The 14,246-nt window shown below is 47.7% G+C and overlaps 2 protein-coding genes across 15 annotated transcripts in view; one reads left to right on the forward strand and one right to left on the reverse strand.

The window, feature by feature from the left end:
• Positions 1–217: 217 nt before the first annotated feature.
• Positions 218–8,431, forward strand: THAP9 (THAP domain containing 9). 2 transcript variants are annotated; one of them, XM_087736337.1, is made up of 5 exons: positions 218–511; positions 629–824; positions 917–1,199; positions 1,989–2,142; positions 3,223–8,431. In XM_087736337.1, exons 1-5 carry the CDS (start codon positions 324–326, stop codon positions 5,165–5,167), a joined length of 2,766 nt encoding a protein of 921 aa, XP_087592463.1. In that variant the 5' UTR covers positions 218–323; the 3' UTR covers positions 5,168–8,431. The 2 variants fall into 2 exon arrangements, with proteins under 2 accessions (XP_087592463.1, XP_087592464.1); XM_087736338.1 differs by having other exon boundaries at positions 1,992–2,142.
• Positions 8,432–8,540: 109 nt separating this feature from the next.
• Positions 8,541–14,246, reverse strand: part of LIN54 (lin-54 DREAM MuvB core complex component) — a 43,521-nt gene continuing 37,815 nt past the window's right edge. For 9 of the 13 annotated variants that reach the window (XM_087736344.1, XM_087736345.1, XM_087736349.1 and 6 more), the window contains 4 exons: positions 13,161–13,263; positions 12,834–12,971; positions 11,927–12,129; positions 8,541–11,357 (listed from right to left, as the gene is read on the reverse strand). In XM_087736344.1, the coding sequence (XP_087592470.1) occupies positions 11,156–11,357; positions 11,927–12,129; positions 12,834–12,971; positions 13,161–13,263 (646 nt within the window). In that variant the 3' untranslated portion in view covers positions 8,541–11,155. Of the gene's footprint in view, positions 11,358–11,926; positions 12,130–12,279; positions 12,688–12,833; positions 12,972–13,160; positions 13,264–14,246 lie in introns of those variants that run through there. The other 4 variants (XR_015699656.1, XR_015699657.1, XM_087736348.1 and 1 more) reach the window with 4 other exon arrangements.

A 14,246-nucleotide genomic window follows, 5' to 3' on the forward strand; every position in this document is an offset into this window, starting at 1 on the left:
CCCGCCGCCGGGCATGCGCCAGAGCCACCGCTGAAGTCCGCGCGGCGGGAAAGACAGGACGTGCTCCCGGCCCCGCTATATATAGGGACTGGAAGCGCTGCTCCCATTGGCTGCGAGGATCGCCCTTTGTCATTGGCTGCTTCTTCCTCCACCGCCGCTACCGGTTGGCTTGGTTCTCTTCCCATTCCCACCGTCTGCTTCTCTGCTGACGTCAAACCGAGGCGGAACTGCAGCGCCGTCACAGGAAGACCAGCGACAGCCGCCGCGCCCAATGGAGAAGCAGCTTCCGACGGGAAGGCTCGGGGGTCGTGGCTTCCGAGCCAATGGGAAGGAGGGAGCTGGGAAGGCGGGCGGTGGCAGCCAATGGGCGGGCGCGTTCCGTGGCGGGGCGGGCCGTGGCGGCGGGCCGCGGCGGTGGCTGCGGGGCAGCCATGACGCGGAGCTGCTCGGCGCTGGGCTGTACCGCCCGCGACAACGGGCGGAGCCGGGAGCGCGGCATCTCCTTCCACCAGTGAGTGCGGCCGTCCCCCGCGGCGGCACCCCGGATCCCGCGCGGGCGGGGCGGGCAGCCTCCGCCCGCCCTCCCTCGCCTCCCCTCCCCTCCCCTCTCTCTCTCCGTCTGCCGCAGGTTCCCGGTGGACGCCGCGCAGCGCCGCGAGTGGATCCGCGCCGTGAACCGCGTGGACCCGCGGAGCCGCCAGGCCTGGCGGCCCGGCCCCGGGGCCATCCTCTGCTCGCGGCACTTCGCCGAGGCCGACTTCGAGCGCTACGGGCTGCGGCGGAAGCTGCGGCGGGGGGCCGTGCCTTCCCGCTTCCCCCACCCGGTGCGTGCGGTGACGGCCGCGCTCCCCTCTCCCCCCGAGCCGGGCCGCGCCGCGCCGGTGTGCGGTGGCCTCACCTGTCGCTTCCCCGCTAGGAGCCGCTGGGCGCCGGCCGGCGGAGCGGGCCCCCCGTCCGAGCTCTGAAGCGCTCTCCCCCCAGCCCGCCCGCCGGGGATCACAACTACAGCCTGAAGGAGCAGCAGGCAGCGGGCGGGGAGGCGCGGCCGGCGCTGGAGACGCCGCAGCAGCAGCTCCCTGCGGCCGGGAGATGCTCCCCCGCGCACCGGCCCAGAACGGTGGCGAACGTCCTCCGGGAGCTGGCGGAGAAGCAGCAGCTTTCTGAGGAAACCGTGAGTTTGCTGCAGGCCCAGTTTTCAGGTACTGCTGGGGGCGTTTGCTAAGGCAGAGTGCTTCAGGGTCTGTACTCCCTCGGCCCAGTTTTATGTATTTGTTTGACTTTATGGTATCAGTAATCCCTGATTGTTAGACTCCTAGGTCCAATGCTGTTTGCACAAAGGCTTTGCGATTTGTACATCTGGCACGCAACAACCGATCTTGCTAAGAATTAAAATCTCCCTGAAAAACTCAATTACTTGAGGCTGGCTATAGTGTTCAGGTCAGACCTGTAACCAAGGCTGTTAAATCAAACCGTGCCACCATTCAGCTGATAGACGACTCAATAATAGAGTATATTTAACTAGGAAAACTTTGTCTTTTGTGCTGTCCAGAAGCGAGCTCTGTTAACATTAATAATATAACCTGAAGAAACCATTTCAAATTGCAGAGTCAACTGTAAATTAATGGCTTCTCTCCTGTTACGTCAATTTTTAAGCAGCACCCACATGTACAACACAGTCTTTACTCAAAACTGTGGAATGACATTAGATAGAAAAAGAGGGGGAAGAGGTGTTTGGGGGCCTCAGAGAGCGTGGTGGGGCACACACTCCCTGGCCACTGCCCATCCCTAGGAAGAGGTGAGGCACGATGATAGTCTTGCTGAGCTGTACACTTCACACCAGACTTCAGGACTGAGTGGTTCCAGAGGCCGCCCTGTTGCCTTGTATTCTGCAATGTGTTTGTATTCTGCATCCCTTTTAAGTTATCAGCTATTTATTTGCTTCACTAAAGCTGACCTCTTGGTTTGTTGTTTGTTTGGTTTTTTTTAAGCAGATTTGCCTTGTGAGTTGCACAGCTGGAGGCAGATGGCAGAATACTCACCAGAAATGAGGCAATTTGCTTGTATTCTCCACCTCTACCACGTTAAGGCCTATGATTATCTACGGAAGATTTTTCCCCTCCCTCATCCTTACAGCCTGACAAAGCAAGTTTTTATTCATTCATTCATTCTGAATGTATTTCCAGGTACTCGTGTAGAAATAGGTGTAACAGATCTGTCCTGAAAACATTCAGTGGTAGTAGTTTTTCCCTGCTTTGTTTTAGTAACAGAAGCAGAGTGGGAAGCAAATGTTAAGAAATATTGATACCACTCATCTCAGAGAGCTGGTATGCGTTCATACACGTGGGTCACACCATAAGAATAACACATTCCTCACGTTAACGATTTTTAAAGTAAGTGCAGATTTTGCTCAGTATTCCCAGACAAGTACGGGTGTGGAAAAAAGCTGCATTTCAGAGCCTCAGCTGCTGTAGGGTCTGTTTTCTGTAAAAGGGAGATGTCAAAAAGGGAACATGAGAAAGTGAAGGACTGCATAAAGCAGTTAGACTAGAGCTTTGTTTTTTCTCACCTTGCCCCACAAGGACTCTGGGAAGTCAGTGAATCTTTAAAAGCATCTGTTTAAAAGTTACAGAAAGGAGATATTTGTATATCGCATACCTCAGTTGCGTAACCCATTCCAAGTAGTTATGTAGGCTCAGAATTTACTACCTGAAGTGCTATCAGACCCATTAACAAGGAGTGAAATTGTAACAGCACACAAAACAAAAGCTGAAGAAACTCTCCCCCTACAGGTTTTAAGTCTCAGACTCCTGTAGTGCAGCTGGAGGATGCCCAACAGATACACACATTGTCCATGCCAGCCTGTGGGGGTTTCACACAGCTTCCTCCAAAGAATCTGCTTGAAGGGGTGCCAGGAGGTAGTGGACGGAGAGTGTATTGAGGAGAGTAGCATGCCACATGGGCTGCCGAGGCTTTCACATCTTCCAAACTGGATTAAGATGTCCGGTGTGGAGAAAGCCAGTTGGGAAGGAGAGCAGCCTGGTGTTGCTGGCCCTCTGCACAGCCTGATTTGCACTTCTGTGTTCGTTTTTGTTTCTTTTTTCTCTGTGTCTTATCCTGCTCTACAGCTCCAGACATGTCTGACCATGTCCTAAGTGGTAAAAGGCGCTGACTGTTGCTTCAGTTTTCTCAGAATCACATCTAATCACATCCTTTTTTTTCCAGTTGGCTGTCTAATAATGAGGCTGCTGCAGGCTTCAGCAACAACATTTTTCTCCGTCTTCAGGAAAAGGTGGAGAGAGGGGAACAGGCCTACCGCTTCTGTGCCCTGATGGTGCAAGACATGTCCCTGCAGAAGCAGCAGGAGTGGGACCCACAGACCCAGCGCCTGACAGGCTTTGTTGATTTGGGAGCAGGCATCCTTGATGCTGACGAAGCTCCGCTGGCCTCAGAAGCGATCATCCTCATGGCAGTTGGCATCTCAAGTCCCTGGACAGCTCCACTTGGCTACTTCTTTGTGAACAGCACCACCGGCCACTTACTTGCTCAGCTGCTTCGTCAGACCATCAGTAAGCTGAACAACATTGGCATCACGGTGCTAGCTGTGACGACGGGTGCTACCGCTCGTGGTGCTGAGACCGCCAGAGCTCTGGGGATCAGGATAGATCCCGAAAGGATTCAGTGCACTTTCCAGCATCCGCCTGGCTCTGCTCACAGCATCACGTACTTCTTTGACATTTGCCATGCACTCCAGCTGATAAGGAATGCTCTGCAGTACTTCCAGAAGATAGAGTGGCTCAGCGACACTGTGTGGTGGCAGCATCTGGTGGAGCTGGCGGCTTTGCGAGAGCAGAAGGTATTAGAGCCATGCAGTCCCAAGTCAGGCAGACCTGGGAGTGAGGAGAATTACCACCTGAAGGTCAACCTCGCTACCCTGTTGTTCAGCGAGGGTGTTGCTGACGCGCTGGAACACCTCCAGAAGCTGGGCCTGGCCTCATTCCAGAACTGCAGTGGTACTGTCAAGTTTGTGCGTTTGATGAGCCGTCTGTGCGAAGTATTTCATGGCAGAGTTCCCTACAGAAGGGGACTGAAGGGGCCTTTGCTAGCTGGAAATTACACCAAAATAAGCCACCTCTTTAATGAGGCCAAGAGCTGCTTTGTCACCTTAATGGACTCTATGGGGAGATACATTATTAACAGCAAACGCAAACTAGGGTTTCTGAGTTTCTTGCTCAATGCTGAAAGCCTCAAGTGGCTTTACACCAACTATGTGTGTCCAGAAGGCACACCTTCCCACCACCTCCTGACCTGTGCCTTCAGCCTCGACTCGCTGGAGCTGTTTCTCAGGGCCCTCCAGCAAGCCTGCGGCAGCAGTGGGAACCCCACCTGCTCTGTGTTCCAGGCCGCTTATCACAAACTGCTGGCCAGCTGCAGCCTGGTCCCAGGCTCACCACACAGTGGTGGCTCAGGCAGTATGAGCTCCTTGGACATATCCCTGTCTCGTAGGAGAGATCTGACCCTTGGCAGCATTCGTGCTCAGTATAACCCAGCTTGTGGGAGGATGCTGGCAACAGAGTACCCCTGTTGTGCAGGCCTTCTTTTGCGCGGCTCTGCACTGAGTAACGCGCTGACAGACTTATCACTGCATGCACAGAGCATCACCTGCACTGCAGGCTTCATTGCTGAGCAATTAGCCTCTGACTTGCAATGCGAGGCTTGTCTTGCTTCCCTCTTTGAGTCAGATGAGAGCAGGCTAAGGTGTAGGTCAGTGCTCTATGTAAAAAAGTTAGGTGGAGTGAGTCTGCCCTCGGCAAGCGTGTATCACATAACAAGCATTTCAGAACAAGTCCTAAACTGGTATGGCAAAGTAGGAGACAGCAACAAAACCACCAAGCTATGGCATTTGTCTCTAGAACAGAAAGTCTTCCAGGAGCTTCTGGGAGAAAGTCCCCTCTTCCCCACCCTCATGAACCATTTATTTGATGGGGAGTTGTGCGTCAACAATCACTACACAGTCTTAGTAAAGGAAATAACACAGCGTTACTTAAACATCAGAACAAACCATGACAAACACCTGAACTTGAAATACCATTGTGGAAGGCACAGATTGAAGAGACTGAAGGGAAAACATTTGTTTCCATCACCACTGGGTAGCTGTCAGTCAAGCTAAACCCATGCAGGGTCATGAGTACTCATTGCTGTTCCAAGGATGGCTGTCCCCTACTGAGGCTCAGTGATGGCCAGATCTAGGCAACACATGCAAGGAAGTGATGTGGTGTCTTCCCATGATTTGGCCAGCAAAACTGGTGTTGATAAGCAGTGATACGTTGGGCCACTGCCAGCCATCCGATCAGAGTTCAGCTGAGCAAAGCAAGGAACTTCATCTGATCCTGTGTTCCATCTAGTAATCCTGCAAAGCAGCCACATATTTCATGAGACTCTCACGGCAGGTCAGGATGAACAATGGTTGCTCAAGATGCCTGGGAAAGCAGTAGGGGACACTGCAGAGTGTCCCCTGGAGATGCTGGGTGGCTTAGTGCTGTGAGTGCTCTTGCAAGGAGAAAATTGATGCATCACGCACACAGTTGGGGGGATCGTGTGCTGGCAATTTGATTTCACCAAAGCAGGTCTGCTTTAAAAAAGCTGGAGGAAAGAAAGCTTGCAGAGCTTTTACTTAAAAAGGAAAATAAAGATGTGAAAAGAAAATGGCACTCAAGTTGTACACACGCTCTAATCTCCACTCCTACACGTCTCATCTCCTACAGCTAAACAAGCTGTGTAAAGTCTAGATCCCCTGCAGGGGGGACTACAATATCAAACTGCACCCCTAAAGCCCCATGTTTTACAAGTGAGGTAGTGGATACTAAGCAGAGGCTGTTGCCCATGAAGGTGAGACAGCAGCGCTGAGGCTGCGACCAGGCTGTTGTGCCCAGCAGCATCCAGGGGCACTCACGCCCTCCTCTCTGGGCAGGAGCCCCAGGCACCAGCATATGGGTGTGCTGCAGCAGGGTGAGTGTTTCAGGTCCCATTACATGGCCCCATCAGACCACCCACTTGACTGTGCCACGTGGCCCCATCCTCCCAGAGCTGGCATGTGTCCTACAGCCCAGGGCACGAGGCAATCTCCTTTTTCAGATGTTGCTGCCACTGATTACTTGAATCACAGATTTAACACCACCAAGTAGGACAGGCTTCTTCAGTCAGTTCATTTCCGTGGCACAGAAGCTGCCTTGGTATGCAGTGCTTTACCTGGAATAGCGAAGTTTGGCATAACTGCTGCTAAATGGCTTCCCTTTGCCATGCAGAACAGCAGTTGCATCCATAGAGATGGAAGGCAACTATTTCCTGCAAAACTCTGGCTGTTCAGTTACTTTGGAGCCACATATTGGAGATGGGGTGAAAAATGGTGATCCACTGGGTCCCAGGACAGGAATAATATTGCAAATGCCATTCTGCCTACCAGTGACTTGACAAAACTGTCCCTGGTCGCTTTGGGTTGTTCTTCCTCCCCTTATTCCTACTCGCTCATGGTGGGAGCAGAGCTGCTGCACTCAATTCCTCAAGCTCTGCTTTGACAGCAGCAGCACCACAGAACTTTATGCATGTTTTGCGGGCAGTAGCAAACCAAAACCTCTAGACTTTTTTTTCCAGTCCAATTACCTATGCAAAAAGCCATGTTGAAGCCGTCACCGCCATGGAGCCATTCCAGCTACAAGAGACTCTGCAGGAAACTATTTTCCTCCCACATATATGCATTTTTTAGGAAAACAGGCAAAATGCTGCCGAAATCCCAGTGGTAGATCGGTTGCACTCATGTAGTGCTGTAACATTGGCATTGCCTAAACCTCCAGCCCCAATATGAGCTGAGCTGTAGGGAACAGGTACTTCCTCGCTGTGCATTTGTTTCAGCTGGACATCAGACTGCTGCCACTTTCTGTTTACATCCGAGGGAGCTCGTCTTGCTCGATTCACACTCCTCCTGAACGGGAAGCTCTTGTGCAAAGATGCACAGGAGCTCCTGGCCACTGGGATGAAGTTGTGAACATGGCAGGTGTGCCGCGCACAGGGCTTCCCCATCTCTGAATTCCTCATGGATTTTGTACCATTGCTGCCGATCAGTGAACTGAGCCGGAGACCACTGCACAAAGAGGCTGATGTCAGGCTCTATGCGTTCCCGTGGCTGACCTGCCCGTACCCATGACCACCACAGTTTACACATCCTTTTGTAATTCACTGAAATATTGATGACAGAGGCTTTCAAGAGATGTGGAGGAAGTTTTACAGGACTTGGTAGGATGACGTTTGAGCAAAAGCACATTATTAGAAAAGAGTGTGGCAGTTATCTAATTAACAAAGCTATCCAATATTGTAAGAAAGCTTGACAGTTATAGGAACCCTGTACCAATTGCCATTATTTTCCAAAAATACAGACCTGCTGTTCCCCACCACAGATACTGCTGGCTGTACTCACACCACAGGAACTGTCAGGTTTCAGTGGAATTTTTCAGCATTCATAACTCCAAAATTGCAACCAAGTGATTTTCTGCACCACTCCTTTTCCCATGGTGTCTTTTGGACACTGCTTTCTCTTCCCAGCAACGCCTTGCTCAGACGTTCACCATGTCTCTCTGAAACACCCTCACTCTTGCTAGCACCACACCCTCCATGAAGTCCATACAAACCCACCCCTAAGTCACTTTGAGCACCTCATTCCTTCTCTCAGTCCTCTACTGCAGCCTAAGGTAACCGACAGCCTTCTCTCGCGGTCCAGTAACGTCCTTCATTTGCTCAACATCCTAATGATGCTCCTAAGATTCCCTGAGCATTGATCGTATCCTGCCTTTACCAAGCTGCTAAAAAACGCTGAACGTAGAAATTGGATGCACAAAAATAAAACCAGGTTTTACTTTGCAGAAACAAACTACAAGCTCTCTTAACTGACTTGTATTCCTTAATGCAACTGAGTAATATAGCTTTCCAAGAGCTGCTTACAAGCCTCCTCCCCAAAAGAGACCAAAAAAGACACAAATGCCACAAGAGAACAGTGCATTGCATCCTGCTAACAAGCATTATAAGGCTCTTGACAAAGCTTTGCCTGAAAGTTTTGCCCAGGGTCCTCAACAAGCTCTGTGTAGCACCCTGCTGTCTTCAAGGGCACTGCAGAATGGCCTTGCATGTCTGTCTGCTCAGTCTGAGCCTAACTCTTGTCCAGCCAGTGCATGTGAAATAAACCCCTATGCTTTCTCATTAAAAAGTTTAACAGAAATTGAGAAATTATCATACGAGTTCAGCTATCGAGTGCTGGCTTGGTTGACACATTTTAGCCCTTTGTGAACTGTGCCACAGTGTGCCACAAATTGCTATGCATGACAGTACGCCAGTAACCAAGGGTTTATCTCTGGTAGGATCTGATCTCATACTGAAATCCAAGCTAGTACTTGCATCAGAAATGGACCTAATGTTAACAGATTTATTCTGATATTTCAGTGAAAATCATCTATGTGTATTTGTCAGTGTGGAAGGAAAGGAGTGCAAAAAAATCGTCTTTACAGAATAGTATAAATGTTTATTTTTCTTTGTGATTTATCTGACTGTTTTATTTGTACAATATAGAAAAGTGTATTCTTTCAATAGGTCTAGTAAATATAAATTTAATTTTTCTACTTTCAGATGTAAACAGAACTAGAAAATGAACCCTTGCCCCATTTACCAATTATTTTTATGTAACTGGATGAACTTGACTGTAAATCTTGTTTATCAGTTTGATGCAAATGGCTAAGGAAGTACAAAAACCAATTCACACATTCTACACCAGGGAGAAGGGAGAGAGGAATCCAAGCTTAATATTTGAGAAAGCTTGTTCAAAACAAAATAGAAGAACTAAGAGCATTTGATTGCACCTTCAAAGTCTTTACAAGCAAAATAGTCTCAAGCAATGCCATCATACATAATTACAACTGTAATCTAAATTTCACAAGTGTTTTTGCACACTGTATATAAATACACATCACAAAAGGTGCAATTTAGAGTAAGACACTGAATATATACAAAATTAACACGAAGTGAAGTCTAAACAAAAGAAGGCATATTGCAATCTGTTTGAAAAATAACGTAAGTAGGTATTACTTTATTCACTTACACTAATTTACATTTATACAAATCTTACTGGGCATACTATATTAGGTCACTACAAGTAAACTGAATATCCACACTATCTACATGTAAAGTTACTGCACTGATTTTTTTAGTAAATCCAAGTCCTAATTATGAAAAAAACAGCATTTACTTACAGAAGAGGTGGATTCCCTTTGCAGAGATTTGCACAAATATACTTGCTACTTATGCTCAGGGAGATGTTAATAGCAGACAAAGCCCTTCAGACAGTAACTGGCAGGTCAAACCTTGTCTGCAATGGCCACTCGACGGGCCCGCCACCACTGCTGGCCGCCTCCCAGGCCCTTCACACCCCGCCAAGGAGGCACTAGAGAAGGGGCAAGGAGAAAGGGCCTTCTGCTCAGTGCACAGGACCATGGGGTGAAGACAGGAGTGGAAGCATCCTCCCATCCTATTGCCATCACACATGTAGGCACTTAGCTCTGCTGCTGGTTTGCCTAGGCCCTACCTTTCCCCAGCCTGGCCCTGCTAGAAAACCTGGAGGAAGAGATCTGCTGCATTTCTCTGTATTTACAGTTTTACATGAGGAATACAAAATCCCTTTTGGAAAAACCTAGGTAGTTCAGGCTTCAGTGAGATAGATAATAAAATTGCCTGTGAATAAACATGGTTATTGATGTTCATGGTAGGTAAGTAACCTACCAGGTTAATTTTGCAAATGTGTTCCACTATCAAAAACGTGATCTGAGATTGCCTGTAACAAATACTGAAAAAATCCCCTGCCCTAGTCTATACACAGTCGATTCCCCCTGCCCCCCCACTTTGTGTAAAAGGATCTGTGCGTCTGTTTTGGTAGCAATCCTGATTCTGTGCTACCATCCTCTCTGATCATGGCTCTCACAGTCATTCTAAACAATAAAAAAAGACCTTACGCCAAGTAAATTGCCAACATACAGAGAAGCAGCATCCTGAAGACCCACAACCAGGTTGAACATCATCCCTACCTGCATTTGCAAGTCGATTCGGATGCAGATTGTCTCGAGTCCTCATTAAGACAACTGTGGTTCCACTGTCTCCCATGACCTCGGCTTCTCAGACTTAAACACTTTTCCAGGGTTACAGCTCGATCCTAGGAAACACAACGGACTGCACAGCCCTACCTCCAGTGAGGGATTAGGCTGCTGCAGACCTCTGAAAAACCAAGTTTCACCTAAGCAACAGCATCCATTTGCTGCACACTTCGGTAACACTGTACACTGGGCAGGCAGTCTGGCATTGCAGCATGGCTGCTCTTCACCACTTCTGAGAACAGGCCACTGTCTTAGCCTTTAAGTTCTAGCGTAAGAACCATCTGACCTCTCAGCCACATTCCTATCCAAAAATTACCATTAATTCCATTTGCCTCTCAACTCCTTGGGCCCTGTTCCAGCAAGATTCTCCACCACTTGCCCAATGCTGAACCTGCAAGCAACCCCTCTGTATTATTGCCTGTGTATTTCACAGTGCTCCGTGCACTAAAGGAACATGCTGTGTCAGGTCCTAAATACAAATACTACCTTCCATTTAGATGCTCATTTTTTACACGCTTCCTTCCAGAACTAATCTTGGATACACTGATACCTCCTTATTACAGGCCTGTCACCAAAAGCATCACCCAGCTGTTGACATCACTTGCGTGCAGAAAGTGATGCAACTCCATACACTGTAAATAATATATATTATAATAATTTATATATGCCTTTCAGGCAATTTTTCTGGGGGAAAGGGGAGAATACATCTAATTTTTAAGAAACCCAAGGTAAAAGCTGTACATCGGGAAGAAGAATTGACCTTTAGGCATTGTTTTAAGTAGAAGAGGATTTAGCTAAGATTTAAAAGGCTCTACGTCTTGTTATAAAAGATTTTCTTGTTTCAATCTTACGCAGGTCAATTTACAACAAGCACCAAATTAACAAGTGTTATTAAATCCTCTATGCCAAACCAAAGTGTCCCTGTGCCTTAAGTGTTCTGTTCAGTCTGCTTCCTTGTGGCTCATGTGCATGAGTCAGCAGTTCATAGCGCAAGGGTCACTTTTGGACTTCCCTGCAGAGTTAATAACTCTCATCAAACAACGTCCAAACTCCTCCAGGATCATGCGCTCTGCTGCAGCTTTTGACTTGCCCATCTTCTCCGCTTGCTCTGCCTGTGCGAGAAGGCATTCGCAGGTTGCATCAGCTACCTCCTTGGTTACAAACGTAAAGGGCAGCCTGAAACAAAGAAAGATCCACTCGCTCTCAGCAAAAACACACAATGCACCTAACTCCAGGGCTGGGCAACTTTTTAGTACAAGGACTGATCAGATTTCATCTGTCCCATTTCTTCCAAGAGCCTTTAGACAACTAAAAGGGAGTGAACAAGCCACAGTTACAGTCAAATGAACTGGTGGGCCATTGTGCTTTGGTGCCTGCCTCCATTGATGTACATTTTGAAATAGACTTCAAAATGCCCAGGTACCTAGAACAATTCTCCAGCTTTTACTATAAGGGCAGCTCAAGGATTACATCCTCTCAGTAAATGGGACACTTCATGCTTTCTGCGAGCACATGGGCAACCATGAGAAGGCAATGCTTAGTTACGTGCTTGAACATAGCTAAGCTTGGCATACCCTAGGTTCCACTGAAAGCATGGTTGCATGAACAGAAAGCTCCACCCACCTGAGTGCTCCTGCTTCTACAGCTTACATGGATAACATTCAAACATGACAGGGACATACCTGTCACATACATCAGAAAAAACATGTTAGAAGCAACTGAAACAGGGTGCTGCATTAACTTACTTCCCACCACCACTGCTGAGCGCTGGTGTTGGCCTTGTCAGCAGATCTGAGATCTGGGAAGATAACTTGGTCTTTGCAGCGGTCTGCTGCTGGACCCTAACTTCTGCAGCATCTGCTAAATGCATCAATGTCTTTCGCTCTGGGCTTTCTTCAAAATTTTTACAGCCAATGCATTTGCATATGGAAGAACACATGATTTTTGCCTGAAAGAAACAAATAAAACATGTGAAAACTGTTACAACCATGACTCCCTTTATGACAAGCCACAATGAAAAGAAAATCTTGTTTTAGTCTCTTATCAGTTAGCCACTAGAAGAAACCCCCAAGTAGTAGTTTTTTCTCTATATTCTCACCTCAAACTGAGATGCTTTCCCAGAATGTATACTTGAATCAAATGCAAATCAATTCTTTCCCGCTCATCCCTTTCTTCAACAACCTACTGTTTCTGGTGAATTTAGGCGGTTGAGCTATGAGAGAGGTCAGTCTGCCACTGTCTCTACATCCACAGACAGATCAGTTAGCTGACGCAGCAACAACTTTTGCTTTTGTCTTCCACAGACACGTTCTATCCCAGAGCATCTGTGGGATGCTGCTTCAAGCCCTCCTAGAGACTTGGTGCCATAGATTTCTTCAGGAAACACTGCTCTTCAGTTAAGGACAAATCCAAGCCTGAGTTCAAAGTTGCTACATAGTTTAAAATTAAACTTATGTAACAGAAGTGATCAATTTTGCCATATACATGGCTTTCTACATGCAAACTGCTGGAAGAAGAGATAATATTATAGCAATAGAAAAGAACAGAAGAGAAAACATTATAGCGATACAAAGAAGAGACAAAGCAAATCAGAGAAATCACAGCACTAAAGGGAAAAAACCAGTATCTTTAAGATGAGATAATGCTTCGTACCTCATAACATTCACAGTAGTTTTTGAGACATCCCGAGCGTTTACAGTTACACCCTTTGCTGTGTCTCCGATCCGATTCTCCTTCCTTTCCTTTCCCTATTTTGGGCTTGAAGGCTTCAGGGTTTCTGTCAAGGCAGGCCTGTCAATACAGACCCCAAGGGTCAGTCACTGCATGCGGGGAGCAGAATTTAGAGGTGCAATAAAAGAACTTAAACCTTGTATATGTGGGAGATCAAGGCATAATACACCCACTCTGCCCCGCGCTGTAGCTTCAGAAAACACAAGCTAAACAGCTTTCATCCCAGGGGCAGGGGAAGAGGCCCCTCACCTTTATTGCTTTTTGCCTATCATTTTCATGGTCCAGGTTGTTATAACAATTTGTACAGTTGCAATTATTGCAGAATTCGCCGTTTGCAAAACAATCACAATACCTGAAACAGAAGATGCAGAAGGCATTTGTAAACATGACCATTGCATTTGCGTTAGTACTGATGGCAGTAGCAGAAGTTCCTAGTCTGGCAATAGGCACACGCACCAGTAAGGGTAAGGGTCACCCTATGCTCAGCTCCACGTGTACAAATGGTATCAGCCTCATTGCAAGGCCTAAATACTCTAGCGCACGTCTAGCTGTTGTCTAAAGACACAGGTATAGCTCAAGGGTGTCTGACTGAGCTGATGTTCACATAGCACAGGTCCCCATAGCAGCAGAAGAAGCTAATGAGACTTTTTTCTAGGGCAACTCCTGGGTGGCTGACCCACATACTGAGGGCCATACCTTCACAGCCACCTCACAGCCAGTTCCTGACCCAGCCAGTTCAAGTCAGCCTTCAGGAATTCTCATCCAGCCAAAACAAAAGGCCAGTGGTTGGAGCGCCCATCAACAGGCAAACCGACTAACACAGCAACAAGCCTTTTTTTGTTAGTTTTGCCTGTAAGCTGTTTGCAGCTGTGAACTGAGGCAGAGCTCGCCAAAGCAGGGATGGAAGAATAGAAAAGGAATAAAAAGTGGTACACCTGATAGGCTTTGCAGCACAGGTAACTAGGGAAAGGATCTGAATGAGGATAAAGCTGTAGTTATCAGAGGCTTTTTAAAGGGACAAGTATTTGAATAAAAAGCAGCAAAACATTGACAGGAAAAGCCAATCACATTGCCATGCCTCTTATGTACCTCTGCTACCTCCCACCAAAACCAATATCTCGCCATCCCACAGATCTGATACATGGAAGCACCACATTCATACCCAGCTCAAACATGACTTTGGGCCACGACAAACTCTGGCACATTTCCGTGCTTCCAGTACCACCTCCAGCTATAGCTGATGGAAACTGCTGATCCTCTTCAGTTGCTTTTCAAATCCTGCTGGGAGCGTATGTTAATTTTTAGGAGCCTAAACCCCTTGCAAAACTGTCTTGC

The sequence above is a fragment of the Nipponia nippon genome, unplaced genomic scaffold (assembly GCF_047370975.1).
Source record: "Nipponia nippon isolate SJK-2023a ecotype South Korea unplaced genomic scaffold, ASM4737097v1 scaffold_6, whole genome shotgun sequence".
NCBI lineage: Eukaryota > Metazoa > Chordata > Aves > Pelecaniformes > Threskiornithidae > Nipponia > Nipponia nippon.